Consider the following 19,332-nt stretch of genomic DNA (forward strand, 5'->3'; position numbering starts at 1 on the left):
ATAAAATACTTCACAGAATTCACTACACTGGACACAAAATGTTTAAAATGGGTTTCACTACAGATATCTGTCCACATTGCATGCAAAATACTCAGGATAGTTACATTCACGCCACCTGGCACTGCACACCAGTTCAATACTTTTGGAAACAAATAACTGAGTCACTGTCTGTTTTCCTGGGCTGCCTCATCCCATTATCCCCATCACTCTGTTTACTGGGAGACATCTCATCTATAAACCTGAGCAAAACAAACTGCAAAATACTTCTCGTGGCCCTAACTATCGCCAAGAAAACAATCCTCGTGAACTGAAAATCAAGGAATAACACACATATCTCACACTGGAAACATTTTATGTCAGAATATATTTCAATGGAACAACTCACCTCATCTATCATTGACAATACAATAGAACACCACGACATCTGGTCATCATTCACTATATTTTTACAAACATGACACCACTCCTTTTATTTATTAGTTAATTCATAAATGCACACAAACACACATATACACATGTACACATGCATCTGTCTTTCTTTCTTCTTCTCCTTCTAATTATTATTATGTTTGTTTTGTTTGTTTTTTGTTGTTTTTGTTTTTTCATTTTTTTTCTCCAGAAATACTCTGACTTTATGATGTTATGTCCATTGTTTTGTCGTCTGCACTGTTTATTGTCCTCTAGGTGTTATGTCTATGTATTGTCTTGTCTTAAAATAAAGAAATTAAAATAAAAAATATTATTATAGTATTATATATTTATTCATATTTTTTTATTACTGTATTTTAAAATGTATTCATGCATTATTATATATAAATATATACATATATATATTATTGATGCATTTATAAAAAAATATATATAAAATGGATGGATTTTTCTTTATAAAATCAGAATATAGATTTTTCTTTGTGCCAGATATTTATCGTTTCACAATAAAAGATTAAAGGATCTTCAGTTGCAATAAGAAAGCTCTGGTTCCACTGGGGCTCGAACCCAGGACCTTCTGCGTGTAAAGCAGACGTGATAACCGCTACACTATGGAACCGGATGCACGAACTGAGAACCCGTCTGTATTTATACACGCTGTCTACAATGTGTCCGTCTTTATCTCATCATGCGTTTATCTGCTGTTTTCATCATTCGCGTTGATTTATTCACCTTTTTATGACGTAATTTCCCTCAATTGTCCACCACTGAAAGGCAATAAATACGTATGCAGGCAGTACGGTTACCTGCAGGGAGTCAGTCAAATATCAAGAAAATCCACTCCCGTCACGTTGTCTCGTCACGTTGCATTTAAAATACACATTTATATTATGTATTTAAAATATACATTTAAAATATGTATTAAATATACATTTACATTATGTGTTTCGAATATATAAATATATATAGACGTACGTTCGTTTCCCCCTCCAATAACGTCCCATATGGATCAACCGGAAGTGACGGACCCTCTCTAATGAAGGCAAATCCGTCAATTTCCGAGAGCGCAATTGAGAGCCACGCTCATGCGCAAATTAAAATCTCTTGCGCAAGCGAAAGTCGCTCGCGAAACAGTACGTGATTGGTGTAACATCGTTTATCATGTTCTTTGCTTTACAGTTAAAGAAGTCATTGCAATGTCTTCGGGTGAGGACACGCCGTCAGAAGACCGCGAAACGGCTTCCGGGTGAGATCTCCAGCCAATCCAAAGACGAGGATTGTGTCCAATCAGATGGAGAGATAATGGCGACTGGTACCGCCCACTTACTGTCAAAAAAAGTCGAGCAGGTAACAGACTCGCGAGCGAGCAGGTTAAAGATGCGCGAGCGACTTCTGCTCGCGCGACTGATGTAAAAGCACCAGTCAAAATAAATAAGTTACAGCGCGCGTGCCTCCCCGTGTGGACCAATCAGCGCCGCCCTGACGCCGGCAGCTCGTTTAAAAGCCGCTGTTCCCGCTCATTCCGCCTCGGTCTGTCAACACGGAGCAGACCCGCGAGCTACGATGGCCAGAACCAAGCAGACCGCCCGGAAGTCCATCGGAGGAAAACCTCCCCAGAAGCCGCTGCTGGCCAGAGCCGCCCGGAAGAGCGCCCCGCCCGCCGGCGGACAGAAGAAGCCCCGCCGCTTCCGGCCCGGTACCGTGGCTCTGAGGGAGATCCGCCGCTACCAGAAGTCCACCGAGCTGCTGATCCTCAAGCTGCCCTTCCAGCGCCTGGTGAAGGAGATCGCTCAGGACTTAAAGACCGACCTGCGCTTCCAGATGTCCGCCATCCTCGCGCTGCAGGAGTCCTGCGAGGCGTACCTGGTCGGCCTGTTCGAGGACACCAACCTGTGCGCCATCCACGCCAAGAGGGTCACCATCATGCCCAAGGACATCCAGCTGGCCCGCCGCATCCGCGGAGAGCACCCTTAGAGTCCAGCACTGACCTGGGACCAGCCCAGAGGACAACCAGCGGCTCTTAAAGAGCGAGCCGCGGGTCCTGTCACGTTGCACGACGTCCCCCCAGACACAGATTCAATGGACAGTGTATCAGCACAGAGGAGAGGGACGTGTATTTATTATTTATAGGAGGTTCACATGCAAATTTAAGTTTTTTGGTTTATATTAAATCCTCGTGAAACGTGTCCTGTGTCGTGTGGACTTTGCAATATTTAAAATAAAGTTTTACGGCGGTTTCTCTGTCGGTGCTCGTTGTTTTGTTTTTGTCAAAAACTCATTGGTGCTTCACTGAGACCTGAAACGACCACAGGTCCCCGAAGGCCTCCTCCATCACCCCAAAGAACCCAGGACCACAGGTCCCTGAAGGCCTCCTCCATCACCCCAAAGAACCCAGGACCACAGGTCCCTGAAGGCCTCCTCCATCACCCCAAAGAACCCAGGACCACAGGTCCCTGAAGGCCTCCTCCATCACCCCAAAGAACCCAGGACCACAGGTCCCCGAAGGCCTCCTCCATCACCCCAAAGAACCCAGGACCACAGGTCCCCGAAGGCCTCCTCCATCACCCCAAAGAACCCAGGACCACAGGTCCCTGAAGGCCTCCTCCATCACCCCAAAGAACCCAGGACCACAGGTCCCCGAAGGCCTCCTCCATCACCCCAAAGAACCCAGGACCACAGGTCCTTGAAGGCCTCCTCCATCACCCCAAAGAACCCAGGACCACAGGTCCCCGAAGGCCTCCTCCATCACCCCAAAGAACCCAGGACCACAGGTCCCTGAAGGCCTCCTCCATCACCCCAAAGAACCCAGGACCACAGGTCCCTGAAGGCCTCCTCCATCACCCCAAAGAACCCAGGACCACAGGTCCCTGAAGGCCTCCTCCATCACCCCAAAGAACCCAGGACCACAGGTCCCTGAAGGCCTCCTCCATCACCCCAAAGAACCCAGGACCACAGGTCCCTGAAGGCCTCCTCCATCACCCCAAAGAACCCAGGACCACAGGTCCCTGAAGGCCTCCTCCATCACCCCAAAGAACCCAGGACCACAGGTCCCTGAAGGCCTCCTCCATCACCCCAAAGAACCCAGGACCACAGGTCCCTGAAGGCCTCCTCCATCACCCCAAAGAACCCAGGACCACAGGTCCCCGAAGGCCTCCTCCATCACCCCAAAGAACCTAGGACCACAGGTCCCTGAAGGCCTCCTCCATCACCCCAAAGAACCCAACAGGACTTAATGACTTCAGGCCTGTCGCCCTGTCTGTGGTCATGCAGTCTTCTTTGAACCCTGAGTCCTGTCCCACCTCAAAACCCTCACAGACCCACATCTGGACCCCCTGCAGTTCTACAGAGCCAACAGGTCTGTAGAGGACTGTCAACGTGGAACTTCACTTCCTCCTCCAGCATCTGGACTCTCCAGGAACCTGCACCAGGATCTACACCGTCACCTCATCTCTGATGGGGATGAGTCCAGTGAAGATGGACAGGGTGTCCGCGGGGGATTAAAAAGTCTTAAATTGCTTTTCCTAAAAATAAGGCCTTAAAAAGTCTTAAATTCAGATTGGATTGGTCTTAAATTTTTTGGGTGTCATGTCATTACGAATATGAGGCAATCTGTTCCGCCACGTCTGTATTTTGCTCCGGTTGCTCTGCGGCGTCTCTGGTGTCACCGGGGCCACGCCCCTTCTCTTAAAGGGGCCCCGCGTATTCGGTCCCATCCCCTACAACAGGGGTTCCCAAACTTTTTAGGCCACGCACCCCCTTCTACATCCCGACCGGGTTCATGCACCCCCAATCCCCCACACCTTGCGAGGGGGGGGGGGGTGCGAGTGACTTTTTCTTTGCTCCGTCGGAGCTCTGCGGACGTATTGAGCACCCATGCATTCAAACATTGAATGGCCGAGTTTTTTTCAGCTTGAGAAATACGATGTGTGGCGGGAGTGCGTGAGTTAAGACCGAAATGCGTGAGTCTCACGCTCAATGCGTGACACTTGAGAGCCCTGAGAATGTTTAATATTAATTATTACACCATTAGACCACCATTACATTTTTCCTCTCGCGCATGTGTCAAGTTAATAACAGCTATGGATAGGCGCACTACACATGAATTAGACTAATTAAAAATAGTTTTAGAATGGTAGTAGAGTGGTGTTTACCTGTCATGTCTCCATAGTGTTCACTAGGCTCAAGGGATGGCTCACATTGCTTAATTTGTAAAAATAGTTTTCATTCATATTGATCCAGTCTGACATTAAAGTGGTGGTGTCATGAAGAGATGTGTTGACTGTTGTATGGCTAATGTCTGCCTTTTCTTTCTTTTTTCCAGGAGAATGGACCAAATGTCAACTGGAAGTTTTTGTATTCATACAGTTTGAAAAGGATTGTTTTCCGAGTATATTCACAAAAGCTCAGGAGTAGACATGAACCTGTGCACAAACATCCATCACATAGAGACATGAGAACTCTCACACACACACACACACACACACACACACAATTATGTAAATGTATTTGCATTTTAAAAGCAGCTGGAAATGTTATTTGTTATTTTATAGATTTTTTTGTTCAAAAGGAACTATGTTGCACGTATTTAAAAAATATATTTACTTGATTTTATAGACATTTGTTCATGGGACCTAAATGTTCAGAAAATGTTGTATTAATAAATATAATTTACAACAGCAATGACATTTGTGTTATCCTTTTGCATTACACCATACTCAAAAAAATATTTAAGCCCAAAAGTTAAAATGGATGCATTTCAATTAAATGATCTATTTTGATCACATAGCTCGAATGTAAAAAATCAAATTTCAATCCATGTTTCTTAATCATGTTCATTCAACATGAATAAATTAGATAACTCAACATTACTTCAATTAAATTGCACTTACTCAGGTAGTATGCATAAACCCAATGTATTTGGTTAGATTACATGAACCTAATATTTTGAAAAAGCCACACATGTCAAATTAAAGTCAAACATTTATTTATTAAACATATAACAACATCACAACTCTTCAGGTTTTTTTTGCCTCGCCATACCACTTAAATGAACACAATTTGGAAGCTTCTGGAATAAATGGCAGGCCTCAGTGAGGGAATAATATTGACCACCGAACATTAGCACCAGGCGTCAGTGAAAGGGAATGATCTTGACCCATGAACAAGATTTGTCTTAATATACCACTATCTAACACAAATAATATTGTTAATGAGCAAATGTCAATACAAATTAAAGTTTGTTTTGGTTCCTTAAGTGGGGAGAGAGACAAAGACAATCCTGATTGCTCTTTAAGATCTAAAATAAAATGTAAAACAAAACATGAGGCCTTCAGACCTATAAGTGAGTTTACTGGAGCATCTTAATTTTAAGTGCTTGAACCTTAGGAGAAAGATTGTTGCCATCCAAGTTCATCAGCACCTTCTGGAGGAACTCAAATGTGAATTTGAGCCCTTGTGGGTAGCTCATGTTGAGACAGTAAATCAGTCCAAAAAGCATGGAAAATCCAAAAGAAACGCTTCCCAGGTTGCTTAGCAGCTCCACACCCTCGATCACCACTCCGACATGCTCAGGCTCTTCCCCTGCATCAGCACCCTCTTTCCGAACGACATGAAGTCCCATGGTGGCCGACTCCCTGTCCGCTTCTTCCAAGTTGCGGTTCTATGGGCAAGAAACCACAAATTGACCCGAGTGCCGCTTAAATACTAAAAAGATTCCAACAAGTATCATCAGTAGTCAAAGACCAGAGTGAAATAACATCGACTTACCATGTATTCCTTGATGAGAGTTTCATCATCCTCATTGAGGTAGACACAGAGGCTTCTTAGGACACGTTCTCGTCTGGAGTTTATGTCATCACACTGCAATTTAACAGAGAATATCTATGATTACTATCCCATAAAAAACAAGGCAGGTGCCAGGGCAGGTACCAGGGCAGCCAGCAAGAAGAGAAAGACCTGGGAGGCACATGGAGCTGCGGAAGGGGACAGCAGATATCAGGCTTAACCTATTATGAATTACCGACCAACATGCTGGTGAATTTCTCTCAACTCACTATTAAGGCCGACTTGTCTTTTGTGCAGAAGAACTGAAAGAGGACTAAGCTGGAGTGCTGTTGTTTCCTGGAGACGGCAACAACACACTGGACTGAGCTTAACTAAGAAGATATCCAACTCTACTTTTGAAGTAAACATCGCCGTTTACAAAAACATTAGTTAAATATCATTTTGCGAAGAAATTAGAAGGTAGGAAATACATTAGAGCGATTCAACATATTTATTAGACAACAAGGAACCATATAATCAAGGAATTTGGAAAAGAAACAAAAAACTAGTTGTTTTGATTCATGCTCTGTTGGTTACCTTTAAGTGATTGATTATTATTATTATTTAGATGCCTACCTGTCTTCGTGCAACAAACATATCTCGGCATTTTAACCCCGACTTTGCCTTCCGTGTTCCATGTTTGGACAGGCTCGGCTCTTACAGTGTCAACTACTAAATGGCAAAGTTCATATACCTGAGGCGTCCTCTCCATGATGCGTCTAATCTTCTTTCCAGCAGTCCCGCCTCTCTTGCTGAAGAGCTTGGTTAGGTCAGCGGAGTATCTGTCAAGTTGTGCCATGAACTTGGTTTGTAGAGGCATAGTTGTGATCCGCATGAATTCTGCATTAACCTGAGAAAAGTAACAAAGAAAAAGGCAGCATTGGAGTTATTATAATATATTGCATTAAAAAACCTTTCCATTAATAAGATGCTCAAAGCGCTGTGAGAAAGAGGTTGTGGGGGAAGAGGAAAGTGGGTACACCTCATCACAACTAAGAACTATTCATCAGATAATGAATTGAGAACTGAAACATTTTAACTTTTGAATTGTTATATAACTTATAACTGCGCTGTTTAGTTTCCCCTGTCTGTTGTTCCAAAGTCCTGGGACTGAAATACTGGACTACAACGGGGTGAGGGATCTAAAGAGCTGCAGACAAGTGTAAACGAATCTTACCGCAGTTATCTAGCTAACAGCATGAAAGCTAACCCTGCATCTCTTTCTGACTATTCTGCTCTGAACCTCTTTTATTCTGTAAACCTCTGAAACCCAGCCCCATGTTTCTTAAAGCTGCTCTGAACCTCTCATGCTAATGTTACAGTGTGTTGATAGTTGTTATTGGACCGTGTTGAGCACGCTGTGTTTTCTTGAAATAAAGCTTTGTTTTTTACAATATTCTACTCAAAACCTCTTTTCTTCTCATTGTTGAGTGATATTTAAACCGCCCAATAAATGTCACCAGCCGCCACTGGTTACGGTGCATGTCCAATAGCACAATTCACACGCGACGATCGATGTTAATCCAGGGCATGAATCCCCCCCCGTTTGTGTTCGCAACCACCGCCATTACCAACTCTCGTCAACAACTGTGTAATCTGCATTATGCCATGCTTTGGCAGAGCTCATTGTCGTTAACTAGTGCGAGCCACCTGACGTAAACCACGCCAAAATACTAAGGGCACAAGCCATTGCACAACATAAGCCAAGGGATTTGTGATACCAGTGTGAAAGCAATGCATAGCATATTTATGGTGTTTCATGACTATTTTCCCAGCCAGGTTACCCAGCTAGTTAGCTAGCTAAATCATTCGCTAGCTAAATCGTTAGCTAGTGCTAGTTACAGTGCTAGATAACTCGCCTTAATGAAAAAAGAAACGCTTATATTTCAGCAAATCTATTCTAACGTTACCCATTAAGCATGTGGGCATCTAATAATCGGTTTCTAGTTAACTAAAACGGATAAAAAGCTTACCAAACTCGGTCCTTCCATCAGCACGAGGTCTGTTGCTCTGCCGGTTCTGGGATGAAAGAATGGTGCCTCAGGTTGGTCGAATTAAATCCAGTGAAACAATTAAATAGACAATGTGAATTAATCAAATTTCATTTCCGATTGAACTGGTTTATGTTGTATTTAATGTATATGGATGGATATAATATATGATGTATTTACTTTAAACAGGTTTAATTTAAATGTCATGCTTAAAGTTTATTGAGTGCACGCACATATGCTCCTTCTGTGATCCAATCAAGTTAAGTTTACTTGATTTGTTTATGTTCAGGTTATACGAAGCATATTTACATTGTGTTTAAGTGGTTTTAATGAATACACTTTAGATTTTATATATTTCAGTTACGTTTTACTTAAAAATATTGTTTAATGTTTATGAGGGCCAAGAATCATTTTTTTGAGTGTACTCAAAAAAATATTTAAGCCCAAAAGTTAAAATCGATGCATTTCAATTAAATGACAATTTTCCATCTATTTTGATCACATAGCTCGAATGTAAAAAATCAAATTTCAATCCATGTTTCTTAATCATGTTCATTCAACATGAATAAATTAGATAACTCAACATTAATTCAATTAAATTGCACTTACTCAGGTAGTATGCATAAACCCAATGTATTTGGTTAGATTACATGAACCTAATATTTTGAAAAAGCCACACATGTCAAATTAAAGTCAAACATTTATTTATTAAACATATAACAACATCACAACTCTTCAGGTTTTTTTTGCCTCGCCATACCACTTAAATGAACACAATTTGGAAGCTTCTGGAATAAATGGCAGGCCTCAGTGAGGGAATAATATTGACCACCGAACATTAGCACCAGGCGTCAGTGAAAGGGAATGATCTTGACCCATGAACAAGATTTGTCTGAATATACCACTATCTAACACAAATAATATTGTTAATGAGCAAATGTCAATACAAATTAAAGTTTGTTTTGGTTCCTTAAGTGGGGAGAGAGACAAAGACAATCCTGATTGCTCTTTAAGATCTAAAATAAAATGTAAAACAAAACATGAGGCCTTCAGACCTATAAGTGAGTTTACTGGAGCATCTTAATTTTAAGTGCTTGAACCTTAGGAGAAAGATTGTTGCCATCCAAGTTCATCAGCACCTTCTGGAGGAACTCAAATGTGAATTTGAGCCCTTGTGGGTAGCTCATGTTGAGACAGTAAATCAGTCCAAAAGCATGGAAAATCCAAAAGAAACGCTTCCCAGGTTGCTTAGCAGCTCCACACCTCGATCACCACTCCGACATGCTCAGGCTCTTCCCTGCATCAGCACCCTCTTTCCGAACGACATGAAGTCCCATGGTGGCCGACTCCTGTCCGCTTCTTCCAAGTTGCGGTTCTATGGGCAAGAAACCACAAATTGACCCGAGTGCCGCTTAAATACTAAAAGATTCCAACAAGTATCATCAGTAGTCAAAGACCAGAGTGAAATAACATCGACTTACCATGTATTCCTTGATGAGAGTTTCATCATCCTCATTGAGGTAGACACAGAGGCTTCTTAGGACACGTTCTCGTCTGGAGTTTATGTCATCACACTGCAATTTAACAGAGAATATCTATGATTACTATCCCATAAAAAACAAGGCAGGTGCCAGGGCAGGTACCAGGGCAGCCAGCAAGAAGAGAAAGACCTGGGAGGCACATGGAGCTGCGGAAGGGGACAGCAGATATCAGGCTTAACCTATTATGAATTACCGACCAACATGCTGGTGAATTTCTCTCAACTCACTATTAAGGCCGACTTGTCTTTTGTGCAGAAGAACTGAAAGAGGACTAAGCTGGAGTGCTGTTGTTTCCTGGAGACGGCAACAACACACTGGACTGAGCTTGACTAAGAAGATATCCAACTCTACTTTTGAAGTAAACATCGCCGTTTACAAAAACATTAGTTAAATATCATTTTGCGAAGAAATTAGAAGGTAGGAAATACATTAGAGCGATTCAACATATTTATTAGACAACAAGGAACCATACAATCAAGGAATTTGGAAAAGAAACAAAAAACTAGTTGTTTTGATTCATGCTCTGTTGGTTACCTTTAAGTGATTGATTATTATTATTATTTAGATGCCTACCTGTCTTCGTGCAACAAACATATCTCGGCATTTTAACCCCGACTTTGCCTTCCGTGTTCCATGTTTGGACAGGCTCGGCTCTTACAGTGTCAACTACTAAATGGCAAAGTTCATATACCTGAGGCGTCCTCTCCATGATGCGTCTAATCTTCTTTCCAGCAGTCCCGCCTCTCTTGCTGAAGAGCTTGGTTAGGTCAGCGGAGTATCTGTCAAGTTGTGCCATGAACTTGGTTTGTAGAGGCATAGTTGTGATCCGCATGAATTCTGCATTAACCTGAGAAAAGTAACAAAGAAAAAGGCAGCATTGGAGTTATTATAATATATTGCATTAAAAAACCTTTCCATTAATAAGATGCTCAAAGCGCTGTGAGAAAGAGGTTGTGGGGGAAGAGGAAAGTGGGTACACCTCATCACAACTAAGAACTATTCATCAGATAATGAATTGAGAACTGAAACATTTTAACTTTTGAATTGTTATATAACTTATAACTGCGCTGTTTAGTTTCCCCTGTCTGTTGTTCCAAAGTCCTGGGACTGAAATACTGGACTACAACGGGGTGAGGGATCTAAAGAGCTGCAGACAAGTGTAAACGAATCTTACCGCAGTTATCTAGCTAACAGCATGAAAGCTAACCCTGCATCTCTTTCTGACTATTCTGCTCTGAACCTCTTTTATTCTGTAAACCTCTGAAACCCAGCCCCATGTTTCTTAAAGCTGCTCTGAACCTCTCATGCTAATGTTACAGTGTGTTGATAGTTGTTATTGGACCGTGTTGAGCACGCTGTGTTTTCTTGAAATAAAGCTTTGTTTTTTACAATATTCTACTCAAAACCTCTTTTCTTCTCATTGTTGAGTGATATTTAAACCGCCCAATAAATGTCACCAGCCGCCACTGGTTACGGTGCATGTCCAATAGCACAATTCACACGCGACGATCGATGTTAATCCAGGGCATGAATCCCCCCCCGTTTGTGTTCGCAACCACCGCCATTACCAACTCTCGTCAACAACTGTGTAATCTGCATTATGCCATGCTTTGGCAGAGCTCATTGTCGTTAACTAGTGCGAGCCACCTGACGTAAACCACGCCAAAATACTAAGGGCACAAGCCATTGCACAACATAAGCCAAGGGATTTGTGATACCATTGTGAAAGCAATGCATAGCATATTTATGGTGTTTCATGACTATTTTCCCAGCCAGGTTACCCAGCTAGTTAGCTAGCTAAATCATTCGCGCTAGCTAAATCGTTAGCTAGTGCTAGTTACAGTGCTAGATAACTCGCCTTAATGAAAAAAGAAACGCTTATATTTCAGCAAATCTATTCTAACGTTACCCATTAAGCATGTGGGCATCTAATAATCGGTTTCTAGTTAACTAAAACGGATAAAAAGCTTACCAAACTCGGTCCTTCCATCAGCACGAGGTCTGTTGCTCTGCCGGTTCTGGGATGAAAGAATGGTGCCTCAGGTTGGTCGAATTAAATCCAGTGAAACAATTAAATAGACAATGTGAATTAATCAAATTTCATTTCCGATTGAACTGGTTTATGTTGTATTTAATGTATATGGATGGATATAATATATGATGTATTTACTTTAAACAGGTTTAATTTAAATGTCATGCTTAAAGTTTATTATGGCAAAAAAAATTTTTTTGAGTACTGTTAATTTTGAACAGACATCAGTGTGTTTACTTTGAATTAATTAATTTAGATTAATGTATATTTCCTTCGTACGTTAGGTCTTAAATTTTATTTAGACGTGGTCTTAAAAAGTCTTAAATTTCACTGGTTTATTCCTGTAGACACCCTGGATGGATGACACCACCCAGTAGGCTCAGCAGAGGATGAGTCCATCCTCTACACCTCCGTCACCGAGTCCATCCTCTACACCTCCGTCACCGAGTCCATCCTCTACACCTCCGTCACCGAGTCCATCCTCTACACCTCCGTCACCGAGTCCATCCTCTAGACCTCCGTCACCGAGTCCATCCTCTACACCTCCGTCACCGAGTCCATCGTCTACACCTCCATCACCGAGTCCATCCTCTAGACCTCCGTCACCGAGTCCATCGTCTACACCTCCGTCACCGAGTCCATCGTCTACACCTCCGTCACCGAGTCCATCCTCTACACCTCCGTCACCGAGTCCATCCTCTAGACCTCCGTCACCGAGTCCATCCTCTACACCTCCGTCACCGAGTCCATCCTCTACACCTCCGTCACCGAGTCCATCCTCTACACCTCCGTCACCGCCTGAACTGCAGCCACTAACCCGGGTCCAAAGACCCTCATGAACTACCTGGATTTACAGGTCACTCCGAGTGTCATTTACTTTGAGCTCACCTCATTGGCTGTAATCCTTGAGAGACGTTACTTGGCAGAGTGAGAAAGCCCAAGGTCCTAGTGCCCGGGGATTATACATTAAGTATGATGATAGGTTTATACATAACGTGTCCATGTGAGAAACAATAGTTTAATTTAATGGCATCACCCAAAAATAAATATTGTTTGGGAGTACAATTACAATTATTCTGTCATATTTTATTTATTTTGAAATCGTGGTTCTATTATTTTTATTTTTTTATTTTATTTTGTACGCGTGTTTCTCTCGTGTTATTGTTTATTTGTGTTGGTCCTCTAACGCTTGTCCAGCAAAGCAGAACTACAAATGTACAGAACAAGAAGGTAACAACACGGATGTTAAGTTCCGGTTTAATCCGGTTTGAAAGAGCAGTAGCAAGCGGAAGCTTCGTGGTAGATACCGGAACTTAACATAGGCTCAGTTCTGATTGGACGATCACATACACGCTCGCTCTGATCAATCACAGAGCAGCTGGTCCTACATAACGCCGTTGTCAGCGCCGTGTTATCATTCTCCTTCTCCACGAACAAAAAACCGAAATGTCAGGAAGAGGTAAAACCGGCGGAAAGGCCAGAGCGAAGGCCAAGACCAGGTCCTCCAGGGCCGGCCTCCAGTTCCCCGTGGGCCGTGTCCACAGGCACTTGAGGAAGGGTAACTACGCCCGGCGTGTCGGCGCCGGAGCTCCGGTGTACCTGGCGGCGGTGTTGGAGTATCTGACCGCTGAGATCCTGGAGCTGGCCGGGAACGCGGCCCGCGACAACAAGAAGACCCGCATCATCCCCCGTCACCTGCAGCTGGCCGTCCGCAACGACGAGGAGCTCAACAAGCTGCTGGGCGGAGTGACCATCGCTCAGGGCGGCGTGCTGCCCAACATCCAGGCGGTGCTGCTGCCCAAGAAGACCGAGAAGGCCGCCAAGAAGTAGACACAACAACACCACAACAACAACGGCTCTTTTAAGAGCCACGCACTCCGCTAGAGAGCGATCCTTTACTACGTCTTTGTTTACTAGTGATGACGATGTGATGCTGCTGGTTCAAATGTAATTAATGCTTCATTAGTAAAATGTGTTCACAACAAACTCCTCGGCTGCAGGTTTCTTTATTAAGTTAAAGTGTTTGTTTTAAGTAACTGCATGACGTCACTTATAGGTCAATATTGGCAGTACGTTACGAAATCACTTTGTTATAAGATAAATGTTAAACGTGTTTGGCACCATCACGAAACAAGATGTACAACTAAATTTATGAATTGTATATATTACAGCCTCTCATCACGATAATGACATTAATATTGCAAATATTCATGTATTTTCTTAATTAATAAAAAATATTAAATTATAATTATCAGATTACACATGAAGCATAGACTTCTACACAACCAGAGGAGTCGCCCCCTGGTGGTCAGTTTTAATTGGATTTAATGGGCCAATTATATCCTGAAGGCTTATTTTGGCTTCACAGTTCATTACATATTTATTCTAGAATTTAATTTACACAGATTCAATTTAATGTACAACTGTTAACGTTTACAGAGGGAGTGTCTGTCGTCCCTCCATGGGGGCGGGGCTTCCCCCTTTGTTCTCCTGTGTCTTTCCACTACAGGAGCTTCAGGTTGTCCTGAACTAAAATAATTAACTTCTTTTTTCACCGTAGACTGATGACATCGAACGGCTGTGATTGGTCCGCTCCTCGTCACATGACGCGGAGCGATTCTGAAGCTTTAATTCAATTTGAAAGAATGAGACATGTAACGTCAAAATAAGTTAAATTCATGAAAAGATCAAACAAAAGATCTGCATCGACTATTTATATACAGATTATTACACAATGTGGCACCACAATGTCGCGATGACAACGGTACAATGAATGCTGCATTAAAGAAACAATGTGACCTTAGAGAAACAATGTGACCTTCAAGAAACAATGTGACCTTAGAGAAACAATGTGATCTTAGAGAAACAATGTGACCTTCAAGAAACAATGTGACCTTAGAGAAACAATGTGACCTTCAAGAAACAATGTGACCTTAGAGAAACAATGTGACCTTCAAGAAACAATGACCTTAGAGAAACAATGTGATCTTAGAGAAACAATGTGACCTTAGAGAAACAATGTGACCTTCAAGAAACAATGTGACCTTAGAGAAACAATGTGATCTTAGAGAAACAATGTGACCTTCGAGAAACAATGTGACCTTAGAGAAACAATGTGACCTTAGAGAAACAATGTGACCTTCAAGAAACAATGTGACCTTAGAGAAACAATGTGATCTTAGAGAAACAATGTGACCTTCAAGAAACAATGTGACCTTAGAGAAACAATGTGACCTTCAAGAAACAATGTGACCTTAGAGAAACAATGTGACCTTCAAGAAACAATGACCTTAGAGAAACAATGTGACCTTAGAGAAACAATGTGACCTTCAAGAAACAATGTGACCTTAGAGAAACAATGTGACCTTCAAGAAACAATGTGACCTTAGAGAAACAATGTGACCTTCAAGAAACAATGTGACTTTAGAGAAACAATGTGACCTTTGTTTATTGAAGGTCACATTGTTTCTTGAGTGTTGAAATACATTGGCGGTATTGAGACTACGGAAGCTCACAGAGGTCAAAACACAAACCAGGTGATCTGAATAGTTTCTTCTGTTTAAGAACAGCTGAATAAATAAAAGCTTGTAATACTCGTGTTGTCCACAAGAGGCTCTAAATGCAGCAGCGGGTGCTGCTCAGTGGCCACGCCCCCGAGCTGTAGTAACACTGTTCACCTGATCGGGAGTTATTGATCTGCTGTTAACAGACTCCTCCTCCTCTGGAGGCATCCTGTTCACGGAGAAGATCTTTGTGAAGTAATTGTCTGGAAGCATGTCCTCACTGCTCCCTCCCTCCTCTGTCCTTGCCTCCTCCCTCCTAGCCGTCCACCACCAGGACCTTACACTCCCTCTTGGCGATCTTGTCCAGCGACAGCAGCGACTTGTCCTGCGGCGGCAGGTAGAGGGGCCGGCCCACCGGGGAGCCCACGGGGGGGGTGATGGCCCGCCGCTCCATGGCACTGCCCGTCCTCACACACACACACACAGGGACACACGCACACACACACAAACACGCACACAAACACACACACGGACACACGCACACATGCAAACACACACAAACACACACACAGGGACACACGCACACACAGAGGGACACACACACACACAAACAGGGACACACACACACACACAAACAGGGACACACACACACACACAGGGACACACGCACACACACACAAACACGCACACAAACACACACACGGACACACGCACACATGCAAACACACACACAAACACACACACATGCACACACACAGGGACACACACAAACACACACACAGGGACACACGCAAACACACACACACAAACACACACACAGGGACACACACACACACAAACAGGGACACACACACACACACACACAGGGACACACACAGACACACACACAGGGACACACACACACATACACACACACACAGGGACACACACACACACAGAGGGACACACAATAACACACACACAGGGACACACATACACACAGGACACACACACACATAGGGACACATGCACACACACACACACACACACACGCAAACACACAGGGACACACAAACACACACACATAGGGACACACACACACACACACAACACAAATAGGGACACACGTAAACACACACAAACATATACACACAAACACACACAGGGACACACACACAAACAGGGACAGACACACACAGACACACACACAGACACACACACACACACACAGACACAGACACATGCACACACACACACACAAACAGGGACACACACACACGGACACACACACACACACAGACACACACACACACACAGACACACACACACACACACACACACACACGGACACACACACACGGGGACACACACGCAAACACACACACACAGGGACGCAAACACACACATACAAACACAAACACGCACACGGAAACACACACACGCAAACACACACAATTTAGCACACACCACATGTGATTCTGGGTTCCCTTTCATCAGAAGTGTTGAACATGGATCACCAAGGAGCTCATGTCTGTTAACCCTTCCCTCTCCCGCCCTGCTGGGTTACCTCATGATGTGGGAGCGAGACGGCTGCTGGTGGGAGAAGGACTGGGACCGGCCCAGACTGGCCTGGTGCCGGTCCAGCAGGTCTCGGAACGCCGGGCTGGACGGGCTGTTCTTACCTGAGAGGGGAGGACACGCCCCCTTCAGCAACATTCACTTCACCACGGGGTGAGGATGGGGGTGAGGATGAGGGTGGGGGTGAGGGTGGGGATGAGGATGGGGATGAGGGTGGGGGTGGGGGTGAGGATGAGGGTGAGGGTGGGGGTGAGGGTGGGGGTGGGGGTGGGGCTCCTCACGTGACAGCGGCCGGGCGTCGGCCGGCGGGTTGGCCACGGAGGCCGTGAACTGCAGCTTCAGCTTCATGTGTTGACTCAGCTGCAGAGAGACAGAAGAGTGAGAGGCTTCTCCTGGCCGCCGCCATCTTGGTTTCTTTTGAAGTGACCACATTCGGACTGAGGGAGAGTGAAGTGAACTGAAGATAAGAAGTGGACGTCATGATGTCACGCATCGGTTTGTTGACTGATGTTATGAAGCCTCGAGTTCGGCAATTTGGCCGTTGCCATCTTTTGTTTGTTGCAACCAGTAATCGAGTGAAGCCAAAGCTTCACATGTTAAAGCTGCATTCTCTCTCCTGACCACCAGGGGGCTCCTCTGGTTGTATAGAAGTCTATGCTTCATGTGTTGCAGCTGCATTCTCTCTCCTGACCACCAGGGGGCTCCTCTGGTTGTATAGAAGTCTATATAGTGACTCTACTTCTCTTGATGTATTCCCTCAGTAAACATTGTAAACATGAGTTTATGTCTCAGTCTCTAGTTTCAAGTCTTCTTCTATACAGCATGATGTCATCATTTATACTTTATGGTCTGTAGAGTCAGACCATAAAGCAGGGGGCGCTTTAGGGGCGGAGCTACAGGTGATTGACAGGTCTCTACCATCTCTCCGTCACTCTTGCAAAAAACTAAAAACAATTCAGAACGCCGCCCCTCGGGGCTTCATAATCCGACGGCGACGCCCACTTCCTGCCCCTCCAGAGGCCTGAAGTACCTCGTAGAGTCCCGGTTTGAGGATCTGGAACGCCACCCTGAAGGACACGGTGCTGCCCCGACGACACTGGCCCAGGTTGCTGAGGGGGGAGTGGCACACCACGGCCGCCAGCGCCGAGTCGTCGGTCTGACCGCGGCCTGCAGGCACAGCACCGACAACCAATCAGAGGCTCCGTGGAGAGGAGTCAGTGTGGACCGCCCCCCCACAGGGACCCAGCACACTGACCCTCTGGAGTCCAGACGAGCCGCACGGCCAGGAAGTCCTGCAGGTTGTTGAGCAGAACATATTTGACCTTGAAGTGTTCCTTGACCTTCACGGTGCTCGGGCAGCTGGCCGTCATGACGAAGCGAGGCTCGTCCAACCGGATGCTCGGCAACCTGAGAGAGGAGAGACCACAGCTGGACCTTCAGAACCACAGACCCGATGGACCAAGGCGGTCTTTAGCAACCCGTGAACAGGAAGTGACCGTATCTGGACGCTGTACATTCACCCTTTAGCCCCGCCCCTAAAGCATCCCCTGCTTTATGGTCTGACTCTAAATGACCATAAAGTATAAATGATGACATCATGCTGTATAGAAGAAGACTGGAAACTAGAGACTGAGACATAAACTCATGTTTACAATGTTTACTGAGGGAATACATCAAGAGAAGTAGTCACTATATAGACTTCTATACAACCAGAGGAGCCCCCTGGTGGTCAGGAGAGAGAATGCAGCTTCAACACATGAAGCATAGACTTCTATACAACCAGAGGAGCCCCCTGGTGGTCAGGAGAGAGAGAGACATGACCTGCTCCTGCCCTCACCTGTAGTGGGTGTAGATGCAGTTGGTGAACGGCATCTTGGGAGTCGACCACTGCAGCACAGCGACCAGGGGAACCTCCAGCCCCTGAACATGGAGCACACTTTAAGTTCACACTTAAAAACACTTCCTGTCAACAAGAAGCCCGTTAAGTTCCATTCTTCATCGTCAGTTGATGAACTTTCACTTTGGCCGATGACTGAAGAGTGATGCAATAGCGTTGTGCATTAACTTGTTTGATTTGTCTCATTTAGCAGCTGGCGAGCGTTAGCTCGCTAGATAGCTTGCGAGCTAGCTGGCTAGCGTTAGCTTGCTAATCCCGCCATGATTTTGTGGTGCCGTTACCATGGTTTCAGGTGATGAAAATAAGAACGCCTTAAAGGATGATTGTTCATGTTTCTTTGGAGGAGGAACACATGGGTGTAAAGTCTTCTCTAAACTGTAATCAAATATTTACTTCCTGAAAGAAATGTAAACATTTTGTTCAAAAAGCAACAACACTGCAGCCATATTTGAATGTATAGATTTCTCCCCAAGTTAAACCTTTGTTTAGCCGGCCAGAATATATACAGAAAACATCAAATATTAAAAAAGTTATAATGAAAACAAAATTCAACCGTGAA

The 19,332-nt window shown here is 44.4% G+C and overlaps 3 protein-coding genes and 1 non-coding gene across 6 annotated transcripts in view; 2 read left to right on the forward strand and 2 right to left on the reverse strand.

Moving 5' to 3' along the window:
* Positions 1–975: 975 nt before the first annotated feature.
* trnav-uac (transfer RNA valine (anticodon UAC)) lies at positions 976–1,048 on the reverse strand. Its single transcript has one exon. It is a non-coding gene; the product is annotated as a tRNA-Val (tRNA).
* An 855-nt stretch (positions 1,049–1,903) lies between these two features.
* LOC130191277 (histone H3.1-like) lies at positions 1,904–2,641 on the forward strand. Its single transcript, XM_056410980.1, has one exon. It carries the CDS (start codon positions 1,993–1,995, stop codon positions 2,401–2,403), a length of 411 nt encoding a protein of 136 aa, XP_056266955.1. The 5' UTR covers positions 1,904–1,992; the 3' UTR covers positions 2,404–2,641.
* Positions 2,642–13,109: 10,468 nt separating this feature from the next.
* Positions 13,110–13,805, forward strand: LOC130191263 (histone H2A-like). The gene has a single exon (XM_056410938.1). The coding sequence runs from the start codon at positions 13,263–13,265 to the stop codon at positions 13,644–13,646; it is 384 nt and encodes a 127-aa protein (XP_056266913.1). The 5' UTR covers positions 13,110–13,262; the 3' UTR covers positions 13,647–13,805.
* Positions 13,806–14,399: 594 nt separating this feature from the next.
* The window catches only part of LOC130191053 (trafficking protein particle complex subunit 14-like), a 14,435-nt gene continuing 9,502 nt past the window's right edge, over positions 14,400–19,332 (reverse strand). For 2 of the 3 annotated variants that reach the window (XM_056410724.1, XM_056410717.1), the window contains exons 8-13: positions 18,714–18,796; positions 18,132–18,283; positions 17,907–18,043; positions 17,158–17,236; positions 16,866–16,980; positions 14,400–15,786 (exon numbers count right to left, since the gene is read on the reverse strand). In XM_056410724.1, the coding sequence (XP_056266699.1) occupies positions 15,636–15,786; positions 16,866–16,980; positions 17,158–17,236; positions 17,907–18,043; positions 18,132–18,283; positions 18,714–18,796 (717 nt within the window). In that variant the 3' untranslated portion in view covers positions 14,400–15,635. The remainder of the gene's footprint in view (positions 15,787–16,865; positions 16,981–17,157; positions 17,237–17,906; positions 18,044–18,131; positions 18,284–18,713; positions 18,797–19,332) is intronic. The other variant, XM_056410731.1, reaches the window with a different exon arrangement.

The sequence above is a fragment of the Pseudoliparis swirei genome, chromosome 3, assembly GCF_029220125.1.
Source record: "Pseudoliparis swirei isolate HS2019 ecotype Mariana Trench chromosome 3, NWPU_hadal_v1, whole genome shotgun sequence".
In the NCBI taxonomy this organism is placed as follows: Eukaryota; Metazoa; Chordata; class Actinopteri; order Perciformes; family Liparidae; genus Pseudoliparis; species Pseudoliparis swirei.

Coding starts and splice junctions, on each gene's coding strand:
- LOC130191277 (XM_056410980.1), top strand. CDS start 1,993: ATGGCCAGAACCAAGCAGACCGCCCGGAAGTCCATCGGAGGAAAACCT.
- LOC130191263 (XM_056410938.1), top strand. CDS start 13,263: ATGTCAGGAAGAGGTAAAACCGGCGGAAAGGCCAGAGCGAAGGCCAAG.